The sequence below is a fragment of the Gadus chalcogrammus genome, chromosome 3 (genome assembly GCF_026213295.1).
Source record: "Gadus chalcogrammus isolate NIFS_2021 chromosome 3, NIFS_Gcha_1.0, whole genome shotgun sequence".
Lineage (NCBI taxonomy): Eukaryota > Metazoa > Chordata > Actinopteri > Gadiformes > Gadidae > Gadus > Gadus chalcogrammus.
The window spans coordinates 24,501,702-24,520,979 of record NC_079414.1 but is presented as its reverse complement, the minus strand read 5'-3'; the positions used below and the strand labels follow the sequence as shown (position 1 = coordinate 24,520,979).

At 42.8% G+C, this 19,278-nt stretch overlaps 1 protein-coding gene, 1 long non-coding RNA gene and 1 other non-coding gene across 5 annotated transcripts; 2 read left to right on the top strand and 1 right to left on the bottom strand.

Annotated features, from left to right (window-relative positions):
- Nucleotides 1-291: 291 nt before the first annotated feature.
- Nucleotides 292-4,726, top strand: LOC130379831 (uncharacterized). Of its 3 annotated transcripts, XR_008895164.1 has the most exons (5): nt 292-481; nt 2,839-2,977; nt 3,967-4,043; nt 4,363-4,438; nt 4,637-4,726. It is a non-coding gene; the product is annotated as an uncharacterized LOC130379831 (long non-coding RNA). The 3 variants fall into 3 exon arrangements; XR_008895163.1 differs by lacking the exon at nt 292-481 and having other exon boundaries at nt 2,765-2,977; nt 3,967-4,039; XR_008895162.1 differs by lacking the exon at nt 292-481 and having other exon boundaries at nt 2,766-2,977.
- Nucleotides 4,727-4,793: 67 nt separating this feature from the next.
- On the bottom strand, nt 4,794-16,534 carry LOC130379827 (ribosomal protein S6 kinase beta-2-like). The gene is made up of 16 exons (XM_056586901.1): nt 15,953-16,534; nt 14,531-14,585; nt 14,306-14,343; nt 13,756-13,870; nt 13,349-13,417; nt 12,657-12,804; nt 12,181-12,238; nt 10,984-11,084; nt 10,567-10,657; nt 10,279-10,369; nt 9,610-9,717; nt 9,344-9,406; nt 9,181-9,258; nt 8,955-9,062; nt 7,904-8,013; nt 4,794-7,705 (listed from the first exon to the last, which is right to left on the bottom strand). Exons 2-16 carry the CDS (start codon nt 14,582-14,584, stop codon nt 7,540-7,542), a joined length of 1,398 nt encoding a protein of 465 aa, XP_056442876.1. The 5' UTR covers nt 14,585; nt 15,953-16,534; the 3' UTR covers nt 4,794-7,539.
- A 690-nt stretch (nt 16,535-17,224) lies between these two features.
- On the top strand, nt 17,225-17,297 carry trnak-cuu (transfer RNA lysine (anticodon CUU)). Its single transcript has one exon. It is a non-coding gene; the product is annotated as a tRNA-Lys (tRNA).
- The last annotated feature ends 1,981 nt before the right edge of the window (nt 17,298-19,278 follow it).

Sequence of the window (19,278 nt, the reverse complement as noted above, 5' to 3'; positions counted from 1 at the left end):
ACATTACATTGGGCTGATGGGGCTCGCTCGAGCCACTCTTGCCCCTCCAAACGAAATCCGTCTGAAGAAGCAAAGCTAGGGTCGACTAAAAATGAACTAAAAGCGCCGAATTTATTATTTGACAGTACTTTCTGGGGAGATTTTTTATATATATATAATTCATTTTACATATATTTTTTTTCTTTTTTCATTTTCTTTTTTTTCTTGTGAGAGTAGGTGGGGCCGAGCCCCACTTGCCCCTACTGACCAGTTGCCACTATTAGCATGTAATTATCTTTTATTTAAATCTTTTTTTTCTGGGTGTCAGTGACGTGGGGGGTATTTAACCACCTCGACCTGCAGACAGTGTCTTACAGTAGTAGAGCCTCCTCGACCTGCACACAGTGTCTTACAGTACTAAAGCCTCGGGAAGCAAAGGTGAACAACATGAAGACATTCGTGCTTGTTTTCGTTTTCCTGATCTTAGCTGCATTTTACACAGGTAGGTTCATAGAACAATTACAGCAATATACTGTAGGCCTACGTCTATCATTTTGGGCCTCAGGTAGAATGAAAATTCAGTTGAGATTTATATAATAGTATGTATACATATAATATATTACATTTCATGTATTACCCAATGTACAAACAAACTATTTAGCATTAAGAAAATGTTAAATCTTATATTTGGGGGACGTAACGATTAGGCCAATCAGTTTTACATTTGATACAGAATGCTGATGCATGTTTGGGTTGTGTGGTCGTTTTGTGTCAACATTTGTTCTCTGGTTAATAATTCCAAAAAAACAGGGCTGTGCATGATCGGACAGTTCTGTTTCCTGTAGCCCCCCAAAAAAACTCTTTCCTCCTATGGCGAAGTCATGCCCCTTCCGGTAGAGCCCATTGGACCTATGAGATCGAAAAATATGAATGGGTTTCAATCGAGAGAAAGTAATTAATTTTGGGTCCCAGTGTTTATATGTCCCGAGTTAAACATAAATGTTCTTTGTGGATTTAAATAATAATCTTTCATGCAAAGAAAACTAAACTTTTTCGTGAAGAAGTTTGATAATGTCCATTATAAGTTTTGGCATGTGGAGAGTTTCGACAACGAAGACAACGATGAGGACTCAAAGACGAGCGCGTGCTTCTATGTTGGGCTGTTTCCCTGCCGGCCTATATCAAGTGATTTCTGTAGAGTGATATCATCTAAACATTAAATGCATAGGCCTAGACCCTTATTGACCATAGTTTATCATCGTGCAAGAGACACCAACACAAAAAAGTACTGGTAAATTGCAGCTGGATTTTGAAATAACCAATTCTTTACTCAAAGCCCAGTTACAAACATTGAAATAAAGACCATCTTTAACCTACTCTGGCTAATAATTAGGAGGATTCTGAATGTTTGTAAAATACATGCAATATGAATATGACTCAAATCTTACGAATATACTTTGCTCGCCAGGAGATCTGGTGAATATACATAACAAGGACATTCATAAGTGAACACGTTGGTGTGTATTTGTATTTTTGTTGCTATGACCAAATGCCAATCCCATCATAAAGGAGAGTGTTGCTAAGCAGCTCTTCCGCAGCAAGAGGCCGGAACCATAGACAGCTGGCAGGAACGGCCGGCTAAGGCCGGCCAACCTGACGAGCCGATGAGGGTAAGGATCACAGAGGTCAAAGGTCGACAGTTGCATCATCAGAGGAGCATTTGGAATTTCAACACATCTAAGGATATTTTTTTCGGTGTACTTTAAAACGTCAATATGTCTGCTTATTTTATTTGTGTTGATTCTGCTGATGGAACTCTTTCACATTTCAATGGAAATAATTATTTTATTTTTATGTCGATTATGGAGCAATGTTGGATCCAACTAATAATAGAGAAAGACAAAAACAAATTATGCATCAATTAGATACATTATTTACTTTATGGTGGGAACTTGAACATACTTATAATTATTAATTATTGTTCAGGGGAAAATGTAAGTTTCTTCTAACTTTCATTGATCTTCTGACCCAAAGTGATTTATTAGGCCTGTGACTTATTAATCATAAGTTACTATAATAATATTATCATTATATTATATATACGTATATCTTATTATATCTTATAATTATTATCATTATTTTTGTAGTACTTATGCCTATGGCTACTTTTCTTTAAATTTCAATAAATTCGATCTAAACAGGCCTATAGACTTTCAGCCACTGCCCAAATGGAACAATATAGCCTAAAGAAATGTAGTTTTTTATTTTGGTGTCATTCTCCCTGTTTGAAACGCAGTAAACATTGAGAGCTGTCCGTCCGTTATAAATTAATTGTCGCCATGATATATATATATTTTTTTGATGCATTGATCTAATATAGACCTATACCTTAGCCAACAATGATATAGAGACATATCGTATGACTTTAAAGAAAATAAACACGATTTCCATGAATTCAACAAAATATTACACGTTTCTGGTTTCTGAATTGGTCATGTGAAGGTCCATTTTGGTGTAGTTTGGTGTGTGTTCGTATGCGTCCTTGCATGTGTGCCAGTAATCTGGTGTGGATTTTATTAGTAATAACTAATGAAATTGAGCTGTCAAAAATAGTACAGAATTGAACGTCATTTCTACCTGGTGGTGAAAATATAAATTACACCCTGGATGAACATTCTTGATTTACTTGACGAATGCGTCGCAGGAATTATGATATTGAATTATACACCAAATTTTCATTAGAACACAAGATACATTGAATGAAATTAATATTATAATTAAAATGGCCATAATCCCTCGGTATTCTTTTTCTAACTATGTAATTATTTTTTTATTTGATCTCGGTGTTATGGCTGTCAGTGACGTGGGGGCTATTTAACCACCTCGACCTGCAGAACGTGTCTTAAAGTACTACAGCCTCGGGAAGCAAAGGTGAACAACATGAAGACATTTGCGCTGGTTTTTTTCGTTTTCCTGATCTTGGCTGCAGTTTGCACAGGTAGGTTCACAGAACAAACACAGCAATATACTGTACGTCTATCATTTTGGGCCTCATGTAGAATGCAAATTCAGTTGAGAGGTATATAATAATATAGATATAACATATAACATGTCATGTATTACTCAATGTACATACAAACTATTTAGCATTAAGGAAATGTTAAATCTTATATTTGGGGGACATAACGATTAGGCCAATCAATTCTCCATTTGGTACAGAATGCTGATGCATGTTCGGGTTGTGTGCTCGTTTTGTGTCAACATTTGTTGTCCGGTTATTAATTCCAAAAAAACAGGGCTGTGCATTTAATAAAATGCATCATGCATAATCACTTAAATAATACATTAAATTACATAACGCAAAAATACGATAAGATAGATACTTTAATAAAAAATAATAGATTTGGATAAGTTCTAAACGTTAAGATAATGATAAAGAGAGAAAACATGACAGTAAACCATATAGCAGAATAATATTAATTAGTGCAATCTGTGTTTGGAGAGTGTGGTTTGTCACGTCGCTGGGAAGGGGGTTTGGGCTACACCGCGCAGTCCTTGACCGAGCCTCATTCTCACACATCCTCCTAGCAGAGAGGTAGAGCGGGTCTGCCTCTTGTGGGAGCCTCCCCTGGGACTATAGCTTTGGGGAATGAGCAGCCCCTTATTGACTATAGTTTATCATCCTGCACAAGACACACCAACACCTAGAGGTAGCCTACTGGGAAATAGCAGCTGGATTTTCCAATAGTCCACTCTTTCCTCAAAGCCCAATTACAAACATTGAAATAAAGACCATCTTTAACCTACTCTGGCTAGTGGCTAATAATTTGGAGGATTCTGAATGTTTGCTAAAATACATGCAATATGAGCATGACTCAAATCTTACGATTATACTTTGCTTGCCAGGAGATCTGGTGAATATATATAACAAGGACATTCATAAGCGAACACGTTGGTGTGTATTTGTATTTTTGTTGCTATGACCAGATGCCAATCCCATCATGAAGGAGAGCGTTGCTAAGCAGCTCTTCCGCAGCAAGAGGCAGGATAATCCCTACGAGTGGGTAAATTCATAGAGGTCACAGGTCGACGGTAACATCATCAAAGGAACATTTGTAATTTCAACTATGGATTTTTTTTTCTGTGTACTTTAAAACGTCATTATTGTCTGCTTCTTTTATTTGTGTTTGTCAGAGTCTGCTGATGGAACTCTTTCAAATTTCAATGGCAATCTAATTATTTGATTTTTACGTTGATTATGGTACAAGGTTAGATACAGCTAATAATAAAGAAAGACAAAACAAATTATAGGCTACATCAATTAGATACATTATTTACTTGGTTAACTTGAACCTATTAAACGTATTTACTATATCGTGCCAGGGGATCATGCTGGACCTGATCGAGAGGTGCTGGGAGCAGAAATCAGTTCCGGTGATGGTCTAGCGCCGAGCTGGAGGTCAGTCACCTGAGCCGGAACGTCACCGCGGCGTTTACTCGATAATACAGCCCCTCGATAATACATTTGTTTACTCGAATTACTTGAGTTTTAATGGTTTTAATGGTTGTTAAGGAGGAAATCTTTGGTGTGTTTCCGCTACATATATCATTTTTACGTAACATTCTTTGTTCATATTCTGTCCTCTGCTCCTTTCAGGGGACCGCGTCCAGGGGGCCCCCACAACGTGACCCGACGGACGCACGACAACAACGAAGGCGACGACGAGGAATCAAAGACGAGAGCGCGCTTCTATGTTGGGCTGTTTCCCTTCAGGCCATCAAGTGATTCACTATAGAGTGATATCATCTAAACATTAAAAGCGTAGGCCTAGACCCTCATATTCTGTGTGATCTCTTAAACTGTCTATTTGACTCATGCATCACATTGGAAATGGTGTATGAATTTAATTTAAAAATAATTGCAAATATGTCATCGGTTTGACAGTCAATGGTATTCTATTGGCTCAATTAATTTAATTTATCCAGGTTATCAACAAAGACAGTAGATCTGTCCGCCTGATGTTCCTCTCAAAGCGATTTGAAGCGGTTATGCGAAGCGGAGATTATTTAAATCTATTTTCTACCCTTAGGTCAACTCCCTTAGTCCATTTATTCTTTCCAGAACAAACCCGTTTCATTTTGTTTAAGGAGAATACATTTTGTTTTGTCGTTTTTTTTCCACTGAATTGTCTCACACAAAACCTTAGCCTATTAATGACCTAAAATAATATAAAAATAAACTTAAAATAAAATACACCCGCCATCGGTGAATAACAGGGTCCGAGCAAAATTAAAGGTCAAGAACACATGGAAGAGCCCCCCTGGTGACATCTGGGAAAAATAAATATATCTGTTTGCCCGATTTAGTGATCTGTTTTCCCGACTTAATAATCTGTTTTCCCGATTTAGTGATCTGTCAGCATTAGGCCTTATCTGTGGCCACAATTTAATAAATTGCGGGAACGAGATAATTAATTTCTGGCAACAGTTTAATAATTCGTGGGAACAAGATAATTAAATAGAAGCGCTAGCTATGTTACACGTAAACACTAATTGATTTAAGAGGAATAAAAGTACATTTCTATTGAATATGCTTGATAATGGTCGTTAAGCCATTGGTCAAAAAAGAATCTTTAGCATAATTGTGCTGCAGTTCTGGCCACAGCACTACACGTTCAGGGCTCAGAGATTTGAAGAAAACTGACGATTTTTTTGATAGTCAAGGCAAATTATATTTTGCACCAAATACATTCCAACATTCGTAATTTATTAAATCAACCTCAAAGTAGACAGATGGGGTCATCTCAAGGTACCGTTTACCACGTTAACGGTTACCTGCCATAACCCATTGCAAATCACAACTACTATCAAAAAAGTTGACAGCAGCTAGCCCCAAGCGATTGGCTACATAAAAGCGGATTCTGATGACATCTGGTGCAGGGTACATTATCTTCATCAGTTTGAGCCTCTTAAAGGCATGATCTATATTTGCAGTCAAAGGGATGTCGGGTTTATGATGCTTATCAGTCGGTCTTGCATCAGGTAGGCTATATACTATTAACCGGGAATTCAGCCTCCCTTTGATATATGATTCTGCATGTCATTAGTTTTATTCTATGTATAAATACACAATGACTGATTTCATGCAACGGTAAAAACGCTTCCATGGACGGGGCTCCCACCATGCAGTGCATTTGGCTTTTAGCAGAATGCATCACAGGACTTTCTGGTGGCGATGCTCCGCCATTTTTTGATGGCTCAAGAAATGTATAGTAGGCCTACTGTAAAATCCAAACGAAACGTAAATATACGGGAACCCAATAAAAACTTTTTTTGCACCACATCTCATGAGAAATTTTCAAACACAACTTCCCATAATGACAGATCATTTCCAGATCAATTACTAAACAATGACCAAAACGCCATTACTATCAAGAACATATTGATGCTCCTGTACAATGCATGAGCCCTTTAGAAAACCGTTGCTATCTAGAAGCCTGAGAATGAGGGCTTTCACATTTTTGGCACAATTTTCCGTAATGACTGCTAAATGTTCCAAAATATTTAGTTCTAGAGTAAGTACAGAAAAAGATTTGTCCGGTGGATTACTCCTTTGACATAAATTAATCAAACCTGCACCTTCAACCTTGTCCAATTAGCAGCCTCTTGGAACGGTGAGAGGGCCAATAAAATATTTGTATCACAGATGGGCACGTTTTATTCTTTACAAACGTTCTATAGCTCAGATACATTCCCACCTTAGGATCCCCACAGGACCTGACTTACCCTGCAAGAGATGCCTGCGGTGGGAGAGGGGTCGCCACTCGCCAGGCAGCGTGTGAGAGGAGAGGTGGTGACGCCCTCTCCCCTGGTATCACATCATGGTGTTGGCCCTCAGTGAAACCACCGACCAGTAAAACAGCCCGAGTATCGGGACGCCTCAACACCTGCTACTGCAGGCATGACCTCTCATTGGCTCCCACCTGGCCACCTGCTGATTGCAGTATCGGTGGGACACACCTGTCCCTCGGTGAACTGAATGCAGGGCGATTAGGGGGAAGGATTCCGTAGTCCTTGAACACCGCTAGCCAAAAATACTTTACTGATGTACTCAAAATAATTTTTATACAAGCTGCTCACAGAACCGGTTCACACCAGATGCTGTGTGTGTGTGTGTGTGTGTGTGTGTGTGTGTGTGTGTGTGTGTGTGTGTGTGTGTGTGTGTGTGTGTGTGTGTGTGTGTGTGTGTGTGTGTGTGTGTGTGTGTGTGTGTGTGTGTGTGTGTTTTAATTGGCCCGGTCATCTGAAAGAGACCATGCCCACTCAAACAAACCACACCCACATATTAGACCACACCTCCTTTGCAAAAGGAAGCCACGCCCGACATAGACACCAACAAGCTTAGAGAGATGTGAAAACATTGCATTAATTATAATGTTGCCATGACAACAAAAATGTGAGGGTTTTACAGTCAAAGCCTGATCCCGCCCCATAGGGCCAACCCTCACACAGGGGACTGTCATCAAGGGAAGATGGTGCTGTGATTGGTCCACCAGTCGTTCATCTGCGATGGGCCTTCTGCTTCTTGTTCCTGGCAGGCGTCCTGATTGGCTGTGAGGCTGAGCCGTTGTCCAGCGATGCTGTGGCTGGGGCTTGGGCTGGTGGGGGGGAGTGCTCTCCCTCCATGCTGGACTTGAAGGGTCCGGCCATAGAGAATTTAGGGGGGCTGACGAGACAGGGAGGGACCTCTTAATGACTGTCATCACCCTCCCTCCGTGTGTGTGTGTGTGTGTGTGTGTGTGTGTGTGTGTGTGTGTGTGTGTGTGTGTGTGTGTGTGTGTGTGTGTGTGTGTGTGTGTGTGTGTGTGTGTGTGTGTGTGTGTGTGTGTGTGTGTGTGTGTGTGTGTGTGTGTGTGTGTGTTACCTGATGGGCGTGCGGGGGCTACTGTTCTGTCGTCTGGTCCGTGCTCTCGGTTCAAAGGAGAACCCCTCCTTCAGACTCTCCAGGACGGATGGCGCCACATAGGTGAAGCCCTGCACACACACACACACACATATACGTATATTATACATCTAGACGATACACACGCATTATACATCTAGACCGCACGCGAGCGTGTGAGGCTACTACACAATAAGAACACAAGACACCACGTTACACACATTGATTACACACCAACACTAAAACAGATATAAGGTGCTGGCTTGACTTGCACTTCAACAATGGAAGAGCAGCAGGAGTCTGCTGGGTTCCCAATATCTGTTGTGGACATGGTTCACCTGGCTGCCATCTTGGTTCTAAACATATGCCGTGTCTGAAATCGCGCACTTCCATACTTACTTACTTTTTTGAGTGCACTTTGCGCAAAAACGGAGAGTGTGCCAAAACGCAGTGCACTGGAAGTACCTTGGTGGCGCACTCAAAAACGATCTAAAACTTGAGTGTGGACCGATGGACACTTTCCACCCTCAACGGCCGCCATCTTGTCTACGTAGCGGAGGGGGCGGGAAGTTCAAATCGGAAAATGGAGGACATTGTAACATTTGAGACCAACGTGCTTTACAAATGTAAGTAAAATTACACTTTTTTTTTTTTTTTTTTTTTTTCAGTGCAACTACAATGTTTTAGGCTGTATCAGACCAGTGTTTGTATGCTGTTAATTCTGTAATCAGTTGGTATCAAGAACGATAACGTGAATACTGCTAGACCGCTAATATAGGTTACAGGCGACTAACGGAAAAGATCAAGCAGAAAAAAAAATACCACCGAAGAAGAACCGTCCAACTGAAAACCCATTTCCGGTAGGTGCGCGGAGGCTGTTTTGACAGTGCACGGTAGAAATGGGAGCACTGCGCCTATGAGTAAGTGTACTGTAGGGATAATGAAGTGCACTTATGTAAGAGCGCGATTTCAGACACAGCAATAGTGCCGGGTGTTTAGAGCCAAGATGGCCGCCAAGCGCTGCTGGACTCACAGCGAAGGCCTGCTGGGCGCCGTGGCTGAGGGAGGTGTCGTCCGGGCTGTCCACCGGCGTCTGGCGGGTGAAGATGCTGTCAAACTGACTGACGTCCTCATCCGACTTCTGCACACACACACACACACACACACACACACACACACACACACACACACTTGAGTGAAGAGCATTCTAGACACAACTCAAAACCCCATCATCGCTATAGAAATACGGCGTGCAGTACCAGCTGGGGCCTGTAGGGCGGCTCTACTCTCTTGTTGAGCAAGTCGTCCCAGCTGATGTGTCGGAAGAACGGATGTTTCTGCAGAAGAAGAGAGGAGCGTGATTACCAAGGGCTTTACGAGTGAGCGAGCGAGCGAGCAATTGAGTGAGTGAGCGAGTGTCACCTGTATATCAAGACAGTCCATGTTGCTGGAGCCGAGTCTCTGGGCAGAACTCTTCTTCAACAGCTGGAGGGGGATACAGAGGTGCACATGTAACCGTGGGCTTTGTGTGTTTCCCGTTGTTATGGCGACCTCGGCCCCCACAGTGAAGTGCGTGAGTGTTATCTTCTTTATGGCCTCCTTGTTCACCACAGTGAATTAAGTTTGTGCATGTTGCATTCTTGATGAGGTCCTTTGCCTCCACAGTGCAGTCAGTGCGTGCTTTTTACCTTCTTGATGAGGTCCTTGGCGTCCACAGTGAGGTATGGCGGCAAGTTGATTTTACACTTGAGTATCTTATCGATGGTCTTCTTCCTGTTCTCTGCTGTGAAGGGGGGCTGGGGGGTGGGGGGGGGGGATAATAGTAATTATAGAAGAACCAGGACCCCCTACACCTATAGTAGGACCCCCTACACCTATAGCAGGACCAGGACCCCCTACACCTATAGTAGGACCCCCTACACCTATAGTAGGACACCCTACACCCATAGCAGGACCAGGACACCCTACACCTATAGTAGGACCAGGACACCCTATACCTATAGTAGGACACCCTACACCTATAGTAGGACCACCCTACACCTATAGTAGGACCACCCTACACCTATAGTAGGACCAGGACACCATACACCTATAGGAGGACACCCTACACCTATAGTAGGACCAGGACACCCTACACCTATAGTAGGACCCCCTACACCTATAGTAGGACCAGGACCCCCTACACCTATAGTAGGACCCCCTACACCCTTAGTAGGACCCCCTACACCCTTAGTAGGACCAGGACACACCAGATGGGGCCGCGTAGGGGTGCATTTGGAAGGGCTTTCGAAATATCTCCCCTCCCTCCCTCTCTCTCTCTCTCTCTCTCTCTCCCTCCCTCCCTCCCTCCCTCTCACCGAGCCGGTCATCATGTCGTACATCAGAGCTCCAAGACTCCACCAGTCCACTGCCCGGTTGTGACCCAAACGGGTCAGAATCTCTGGAGCCCTGAGAGACAGAGAGACAGAGACAGAGAGAGACAGACAGAGAGAGACAGAGAGAGACAGAGACAGAGAGACAGAGAGAGAGACAGAGGGAGAGAGACAGAGACAGAGAGACAGAGAGACAGACAGAGAGACAATAAGATGTGATGTCACTTGATGCCATACGTCATGTGATCGTATCACCCGTTCAGCGCCACTCACATGTACTCGATGGTGCCACAGAAGGTGTGTGTTACGGCCCCATCGTGGATGGACTCCTTGCAGAGACCAAAGTCCGTCAACTTGATGTGACCTTTGGGACAACAAGCCAACCCGTCACCCACACAAATCCATGAGCTACTCCTTAGTATGCTAGCTAGCAAGTGTAAACGGGCCGAGAGGATAAACACTACCTAGCATATGTAGCCATATTTAGGATACAGTTACCTTGGTGATTCAGCAGGTCATAGAGACGTAACCTTGGTGATTCAGTAGGTCATAGAGACGTTACCTTGGTGATTCAGCAGGTCATAGAGACGTTACCTTGGTGATTCAGCAGGTCATAGAGACGTTACCTTGGTGATTCAGCAGGTCATAGACACGTTACCTTGGTGATTCAGTAGGTCATAGACACGTTACCTTGGTGATTCAGCATGATGTTCTCTGGCTTGAGGTCTCGGTAGATGATTCCATTAGAGTGGAGATGACCCAGGGCCAAAGTGATCTCCCCCAGGTAGAAACTACACACACAAACACACACACACACACACACACACACACACACACACACACACACACACACACACACACACACACACACACACACACACACACACACACACACACACACACACACACACACACACGATAAAGGACATTTTTAACTTTCAACCTAGAGCGCGAATCCATGCAAGGTCAATGCAAAAACGAGTTTAGAGGGAAAGTTTACCTCCAGAAAAACCTGCGGCGCAAGCTGATCAATGGCGCGGCACGAATACTCGTAAACTTTTCCGTGAATTTCGCTTTGTCATGACAGCCTATCAGCATCCACTCCCTGGAGTCCAGATTGATCCGCAACACGGAGGAGCGAGTGATTGTGGCCCCTGGCGGACTCTTGGAGCCCGATATAATATCTATATAATAGAATATTTAGTATCACGGCCAAAAGCTGTGTGCGCTTCCGGATGACGTTATGGACCCTAAACGATGGCGTTGGGTTCTCTGATGTCTCTGGTACTTCCACAACACGTAAAGACTCGTAGTGGTGGTTATCTCGGCCATGGTTGAGAACTCCCGCGAGTGTTTTGAAGTTTGTGCGTACACATGGCACGACTATTCACGCCGCTTTTGGTGTGACTGCACCAAAAGGACTCATGCAGACAACAAATTTTCTAATGATTTTTCCAGTATTGGGGGAGATTGCTGCATCCTTAATCGGCTAAATGGGCTGCAATGTTATCCTTTGGGGCAATAGGTCCCCAATAGCGTTTGATTTCTCTGTAGGGATCCTTTCTATTATGTTATGACTATATGACTTAAATCTGAGTAAGTGGCAAACCAACCCTTTTAGAGGCAGACATTGACCGGCGTTTTGTCCCCAGAGGATTAAATTGCAGCCAGTTTAGCCCATTAAGGCTTCAGCGTTCTCACCCAATATCAAAAGACCTTCATCATTAATCATTAATCCCTTGGATTAATGATTAATGATTAATAATAATGATTAATGATTAATAATAATCAGGAAACAGGCTCCAGATGGAAAGATCACAACGTCTCCTTCAAAATAACACCTATTTGTTCAATATGTTCCGCCTTATTATTTTCAGGAAGACCTACCACGCAGTGTCCTCCATGAAGATGCCCTCTTTCTCCAGCTGCATGAAGAGCTCGCCCCCTATAGAGACACAACGCCACACGTTAAACACGCTGCACACGCTAAAACACACGCTTAAACACAATAGGCAAGGCCCCACACTGTGCATGCTAAAACACACGCTTAAACACAATAGGCAAGGCCCCACACTGTGCATGCTAAAACACACGCTTAAACACAATAGGCAAGGCCCGACACTGTGCATGCTAAAACACACGCTTAAACACAATAGACAAGGCCCCACACGTTAAATACGCTGCGCACGCTAAAACCCAAACTAGACAACGCCACACACGTTAAAACACTGCGCAAGGTATGACACGCTAATATACAAGCAAAACACATCACACGCTAAAACACACACAGCACACACTAAGCAACGCCACACAGATTAAAACCCACTGCACACACTATCCAACGCCACACACGGGAAGCTCACCGCTCAGACACTCAAGGATGAGGTAGAGTTTCCCGCCCGTCTGAAAGGCGTACAGCAGGTCCACGATGAACGGGTGTCTCACCGTCTCCAGGATCTCTCGCTCAGCCCGCGTGTGGGCTGTGTCTTTAGCATTACACACGATCTTAGCCTGCACACACAGAGACAGAGAGACAGAGTTAGTGGAGCCAGTTGGGTGAGTGAGTGAGTGAGTGAGTGAGTGAGTGAGTGAGTGAGTGAGTGAGTGAGTGAGTGAGTGAGTGAGTGAGTGAGTGAGTGAGTGAGTGAGTGAGTGAGTGAGTGAGTGAGTGAGTGGAGTGGAGTGAGTGAGTGAGTGAGTGAGTGGAGTGGAGTGAGTGAGTGAGTGAGTGAGTGAGTGAGTGGAGTGGAGTGAGTGAGTGAGTGAGTGGCATGAGTGAGTGAGTGAGTGGAGTGAGTGAGTGTGTAAGTAAGTGGAGTGAGGGAGTGAGTGAGTGAGTAAGTGGAGTGAGTGAGTGAGTTAGTGGACTTAGTGAGTGAGTGAGTGAGTGAGTGAGTGAGTGAGTGAGTGAGTGAGTGAGTGAGTGAGTGAGTGAGTGAGTGAGTTAGTGGAGTGAGTGAGTGAGTGAGTGAGTGAGTGAGTTAGTGGACTCAGTGACCGAGTGAGTGAGTGAGTGACTGAGGAGCTGGTTCTTGCAGAACCTGCACCACGGTACCTTTCTTAGGACCTTCATGGCGAAGATCTTCCCTGTTTGTCCCCCCTGGACTTTGCGGACCTGGAACACCTGGAGAGAAACTTTAAATATATCATCATCTGATGATATGAGTGATAGGCAGCATAGTCCAATTCATCTGATCAATGAGTGGTAGGCACTAGGCAGCATACTCTACTTCATCTGATCAATGATTGATGGGCCTCATAGTCCAATTCATCTGATCAATGAGAGGTCAAAGGCATTTATTGGTTATGTTTGTAGTTTCAATCTGGTCGTTGCTCTAGTCATTCTACCGCTTGTACAAACATTCTCAAGCCAACAACTTATTGTTAAGACCATATTTTGTCTCAAAAGACAAACTTTCAGGCTTGAGGTTCAGGCACACACACACACACACACACACACACCTTGCCATAGCCCCCCTTCCCGAGGACGGTGAGCAGCTCGAAGCACTCAGGTCCGACTCGCTCGCTGTCTCGGTTGACGGTGGCACTGGTCAGCTCCACTTCTTCCGTCTGGACACTATTGGACACCGCCCACATATTCAGTATTGTTTCGTGGTAAACATCAAAGTTATAATGCAGATGTTGTTTTGCCGCACTTTTCATTTTATAACATTAACTTTAAAGGTCCCATGACATGCCACCAGGTGTGGTGCGATTAGCCGTTACAAGCCGTTTTGGAAATCTGCCCCATATGACATCACAGGTGGGCGTGTCCACCTAGATGAGTGATGGATAGATGAGCCACGTTTGCTACAGTCCACTGGGTAGGCTGGTGGACTGATCTATCCAGCACACAACTAGGTGGACACGCCCACCTGGTTACATGTCATGGGACCTTTAATAGTTGACCTTTTTGTTTCTTGTTCCTAGAAGTACTATACTTACAAACAGTCCATTGTAAATATTTTTAGATGTACAGAAGCCAAGATTGTGTGGAGTAAATTGGACTTACATGTCTGTCTCTGCCACGGTGAAGTCGCACACCTCATCCTACAAACCAGTGGAATAACAAATCCCAACATCAGCCAGGCATCAGTAAACATTTGAAAATGAGTGAATGAAATTCTTTCAACAGTCGTGCACAGCAAGTGTTGGACTGTATTTAGAACTTTAAAGAGAGAAGGGTAAAGTCCCCAGAAAACCCTGTGCATCATGAACCTCAGCCTTAGCAACGCACCTCTGCCTCGCTGACATCTTCCGTCTCTATGTCAATGTCGAACATGCTGGCCATGCTGAAAGACAGTCACACGTTAGACTGCAGGGTTGGGACTGTTGTACCTGTTGACACAGTTCTACTTCCCTTATGACTGCGTTGTACTGTGGCTAAATCCCACATGCAGACATCAGGACATCTGTAGCATCTACCAGGAGATAGTAGTTCAATAGACCATAAGTAGAAAGATGTTTAAAATGAGAGGATAAATAAACCTTGTAAGATTATATTTTATTGTTTATTAATACATTTATATAGTTTATTATGAGAGCAGGTTGGCCTCATCCCTTGGTAGCGTTACATATCAGTTCAGGAAAACGTCGCTCAGCAATACGTTTGAAAGTAACATTCGGGAAGAATACGAATATATGATATTTTGAAGAAGTTATTGACGTAGAAGTGTTATTACAACTGTATGATTCCCTCATCATACAGTCGAGTGCAAATTCATGGGCAACTACTAAAGACATCTAATGTAGTCCCGCGATAACTGAAATATTGTTTTCTGTGTACACACTAGTCAACAGGAAGCCTTATGATAGGCTGTGGGTTATTAGAATACAGAATACCGATAAACTTGTCTGAGATTTAAACTGCAGCATGATATTAAGAAGTCCAAGACAACTAGAAAAGCTGAAACCGAAGCAATGAACATAGCAAAGGAGTTGGTCGAGGAAGGAAATCAAAAGAGAGGAATGAAAGCAAACGAACGCTGCGCCCAAGACATATGGGAGTTACCATTCATTACCAACTTCCGTAGTGAATTACAAATAGTAATTTGGTATCTTCCAGAAATGTGCCGGTAAATCCGACTAGTTGGTAAATAATATTACAAAAGCAAACCACACGTCAGCGTAAGCCTGCTGATCAAGGACATTGTATCGTAATTGAATGAAGTCTTTACTACGCACACAAATCAACAATTAGAAAACCTAAAGCAGTGGCATTCATCTGGTGGTTTGTGAAGCACTGTCGCGAACCCTCGAGAGTTGTATAGAGGGGAATCTTTCCCCAACACTTTTTCCACGTCCCACATGACATGAACGCACCTTACCAGATAGGGTTACACGAGGCCTTTATATGATACAACTGCTAGCATTAATGGCTGTATTGGTTGTAATTCATTGTATTGCTGTAGGGATCAGCTACAAGCCTATCAGGTTTGGTTGAGCTGACAGCTCCAAGCTAACGGATATTGCTAGCGTCCCAGTCATGTTGCTAACTGCTAATGCTACCAAAACATCCAGCATGTGAGGTTCGAAGTTGGAAAACTTGCGTTATAATTCGACTTTGTTTGGGTCCATATAGATTGTCTTTCGGCCACGTGTCGATTTTGTTAAAGAAAAAATACTAAATTGGATAAACAATGAGATTAAATCATGTTACCTGAGATCACGTGAAAGAGATTGACAGCTGGTACCACAACGAAATCGCTCGGTTAGCACTGTGCCTGTACAGTACACACCCGGTGATCACTCCTTATCGTCCAGTGAGTCAACCCCCCACCCAAACCATGAACTGTATGTGCGTCTTACTTCCAGTAGCGAAGATTGGATTGATCCTGGTCTTACATTATTATCCAAGTGAACTCGTTGGCTTTGGAAAAGCTCCGCCAGTACTGTGTCTTTAAACTGCCGCCCAAGTCAAACAACCAGCGAGGCTACTTTATGAGCAGTATTGTTGCTACTGTTTTGTACAGTAGTTTTGTCTATTGCTAGTTATCAGTAGCCTATACGGTATATCTTATCAATATTTAAGGGAAAACCATCCTGCGATTGTATAAAGGGTTTGCCTCAAGTGTTGTACAGGAATTACGACAAAGAACAGACACCTTGCCCAGGGCTGGACCGTCCTAGCAAATCTGGAGCCCTACGCACATCTTCCTTGGCGCGCCCTCCCTAACTTTTTGTCAATGATTAAAAGCCAATTTTACTACAATCTGAGTCCTATTTTTAGATTGGATTGTAGGAACATAAATACCATAAGCAACTGTTAATGGTTTTCTATATCCATACCCTTACTTTAAAAAAACAGTATTGTGCCACAGTTTTTAACCCACTGATTATAGATTACCCAGATAACATACATGTTCCATATCCAAATTGGGAGAGCCTCCCATGCCACTATTTTCATTACAACCAAGAATAAACAGATAAGCACACATACCTATACCCATCAATGATTGAGCCTTTTCTGACTGTCATTATCGCTCACTTATTTTTATTCTATTTGCTTAATTTTGGAGCCCACGTAAGGCGGCCGAGGGGTTAGGGGGCCATAACCGTGCTCTACGCATGCGAAGCAAAATACTGACAGATATAGTGTCTAACGTGATACATCTTTCGAAGTAACACGAAATGCATTGGTAGTTAAACAGACATTAGTATATCTCTCTCTGAAGACCAGAGCCCTGCAAATTAACCCTATATATAAGTATGACGTGTGGTTGCCAACATTGCTGTTATGCAAGAATATAATACAAATGCAGTGTCATGGAGGTACAGATATCCCCTCAGTTTTATTTATCCGTAGAGACCAATGAACGATTTTATGCATACAATTAATTTAAAGTGGTGTAAAAGACAACACAAATATCTCATGAGATGTTCTATCATTCTTTGTCAATTGAATAATGGCTCTAGAATCAGAATGAGTATCGCCCGGCTAGCTCAGTCGGTAGAGCATGAGACTCTTAATCTCAGGGTCGTGGGTTCGAGCCCCACGTTGGGCGTCCGATCTTTTTGATTCAAATTGCCATTACCTAAATCCGATCCGTCTGCTTTCTAGATTCTGGATCGTCCAATCAAATCATCGGATTTCCAATATCTTTTCACCAGAATGACCAATCACACGTTCCACTCTCCATTTCTCTCCATTTCTCTCCCATATCTTTTCACCAGAATGACCAATCACACGTTCCACTGTCCATTTCTCTCCCTGCGCTAAGCCAATCAAGGACAGGCTAGCGACGCTCCGAATTCGGAATGGATTTTAACTGTAGAACAAACCACACGTATTCAATCGGCATTCCTGAAAACGACTCTGTAAGGTAAGGGTTTGAATTACATTAAAACACATTTAACACATTTAACACATCCAATCGCGGAAATGATCCACCTTATAAATTCGGACAGGTCATGCTCTGGAAAAGGTAGCGGTAATAACGGTAGTAAGTACGCTCTTCTGAAAACTAGTCTGCAATGTAACTGTTTGCAATTTACATTACAACAAATGCTTTACATTTAAGAACCAATAAATCGCGGAAATGATCGACGCTATAAATTCGTTCTACTGAATATAGGGTATTACTTTATCCAAAAGTCTGACCGTTCGGATTGTCTTACCTTTTCCGGACATGTCACCGATTTTCCTTGTCATTTCACTGACTTTGGTTAATTTACTAGCATGTTAGCATCGGTTTAACTTTACTAACTTGAAATGATCGACGTTCTAAATTCGTTCTACTGAATATTGGTATTATCTAATCCAAAAGTCTGACCGTGCGGATTGTCTTACCTTGTCCGGACATGTCACTACTTTTCCATATATATATATATATATATATATATATATATATATATATATATATATATATATATATATATATATATATGGCCAGTATTCAGATGTCCACTAAGAAGCATCGTCTTTGACAATGTATGGTAACTTGGCCAGTATTCAGATGTCTACTAAGAAGCATCGAGCCATGGGGTCTGAGGAGTGGGTGAGCCGCCTGAAGGCATTTGCCTCTTCTGGCACTTTCCCGTGCAGGGAACAGGCCATCTCCGAAACAGGCCAAGTGGCCCAACCTCTACCAGGAGGTAAACTTTGCCCCAACAGTAAACCAAAACTCCAAAGTGAACCAATTGTGTCTAAGTAAATCATTCTTTTCAATTAATTACAGATTGAGAAGTGTCCCATGATGCTGCGTGGGCAGACCTCTATCTTAAGGGTAGCGCAGACATGTAGGCCTACCTGTGGCTTTCACCCCCAGCAGGTAATATTGAGAGCCTGGTGAAATAAATGCATTTTGTAGGCTTACAACTTGTGATGTGGACAAAATCCCATATTGATTAGTATTAATGCTTGTTTAATGGTTTTATTGTTTCTGTCTGTCAGTCTGTGAGAAGCCCTGCAGCTACCTCTGCCTCCACCTCTGCTGCGCCTGCACGGAGCCCTGGGAGGCCTGCATTGACGCTGGCGATGGTGAATATTTCCATCCCATTAAATACAATGTCACTCACCTGGTTAACCATGATCAACTCATCTCAGATCTGTGTGTTTACATAACTTTCATGCGTATCACTGTATGGTATTGGTGTGTATAATGTCATTTTAAACACCATTTTATTAAGACTATTCTTGGTTGATTTTCAGTTTGAGAAAGCGCGGTTCGGTGGGACTTTGTCTGCTGCAGCCAAGCCGAATGTCAATCTGACCAGGAGGCCTGTTGAGGTAATTGATGTACCTATAGCTGTGCCTGATGCCTAAGAACACAGCCATACAGCCAACACTATCCTTGTTTTGTAATTGTACTTCATCGGTTCTGTTTCCCCGAAACTAAAATATAATTTAGTTTTTAGTGTGGTTAATCTTAAATACGGATTGAAAATGTTGACAATAATTAATATATCTGGGTACATTTCTCACTTTTTTAAGGTTTCCCAAAACCAGAGCGAGGAGGATTAAGTGGGAAATTGCCCTAAGAAGGG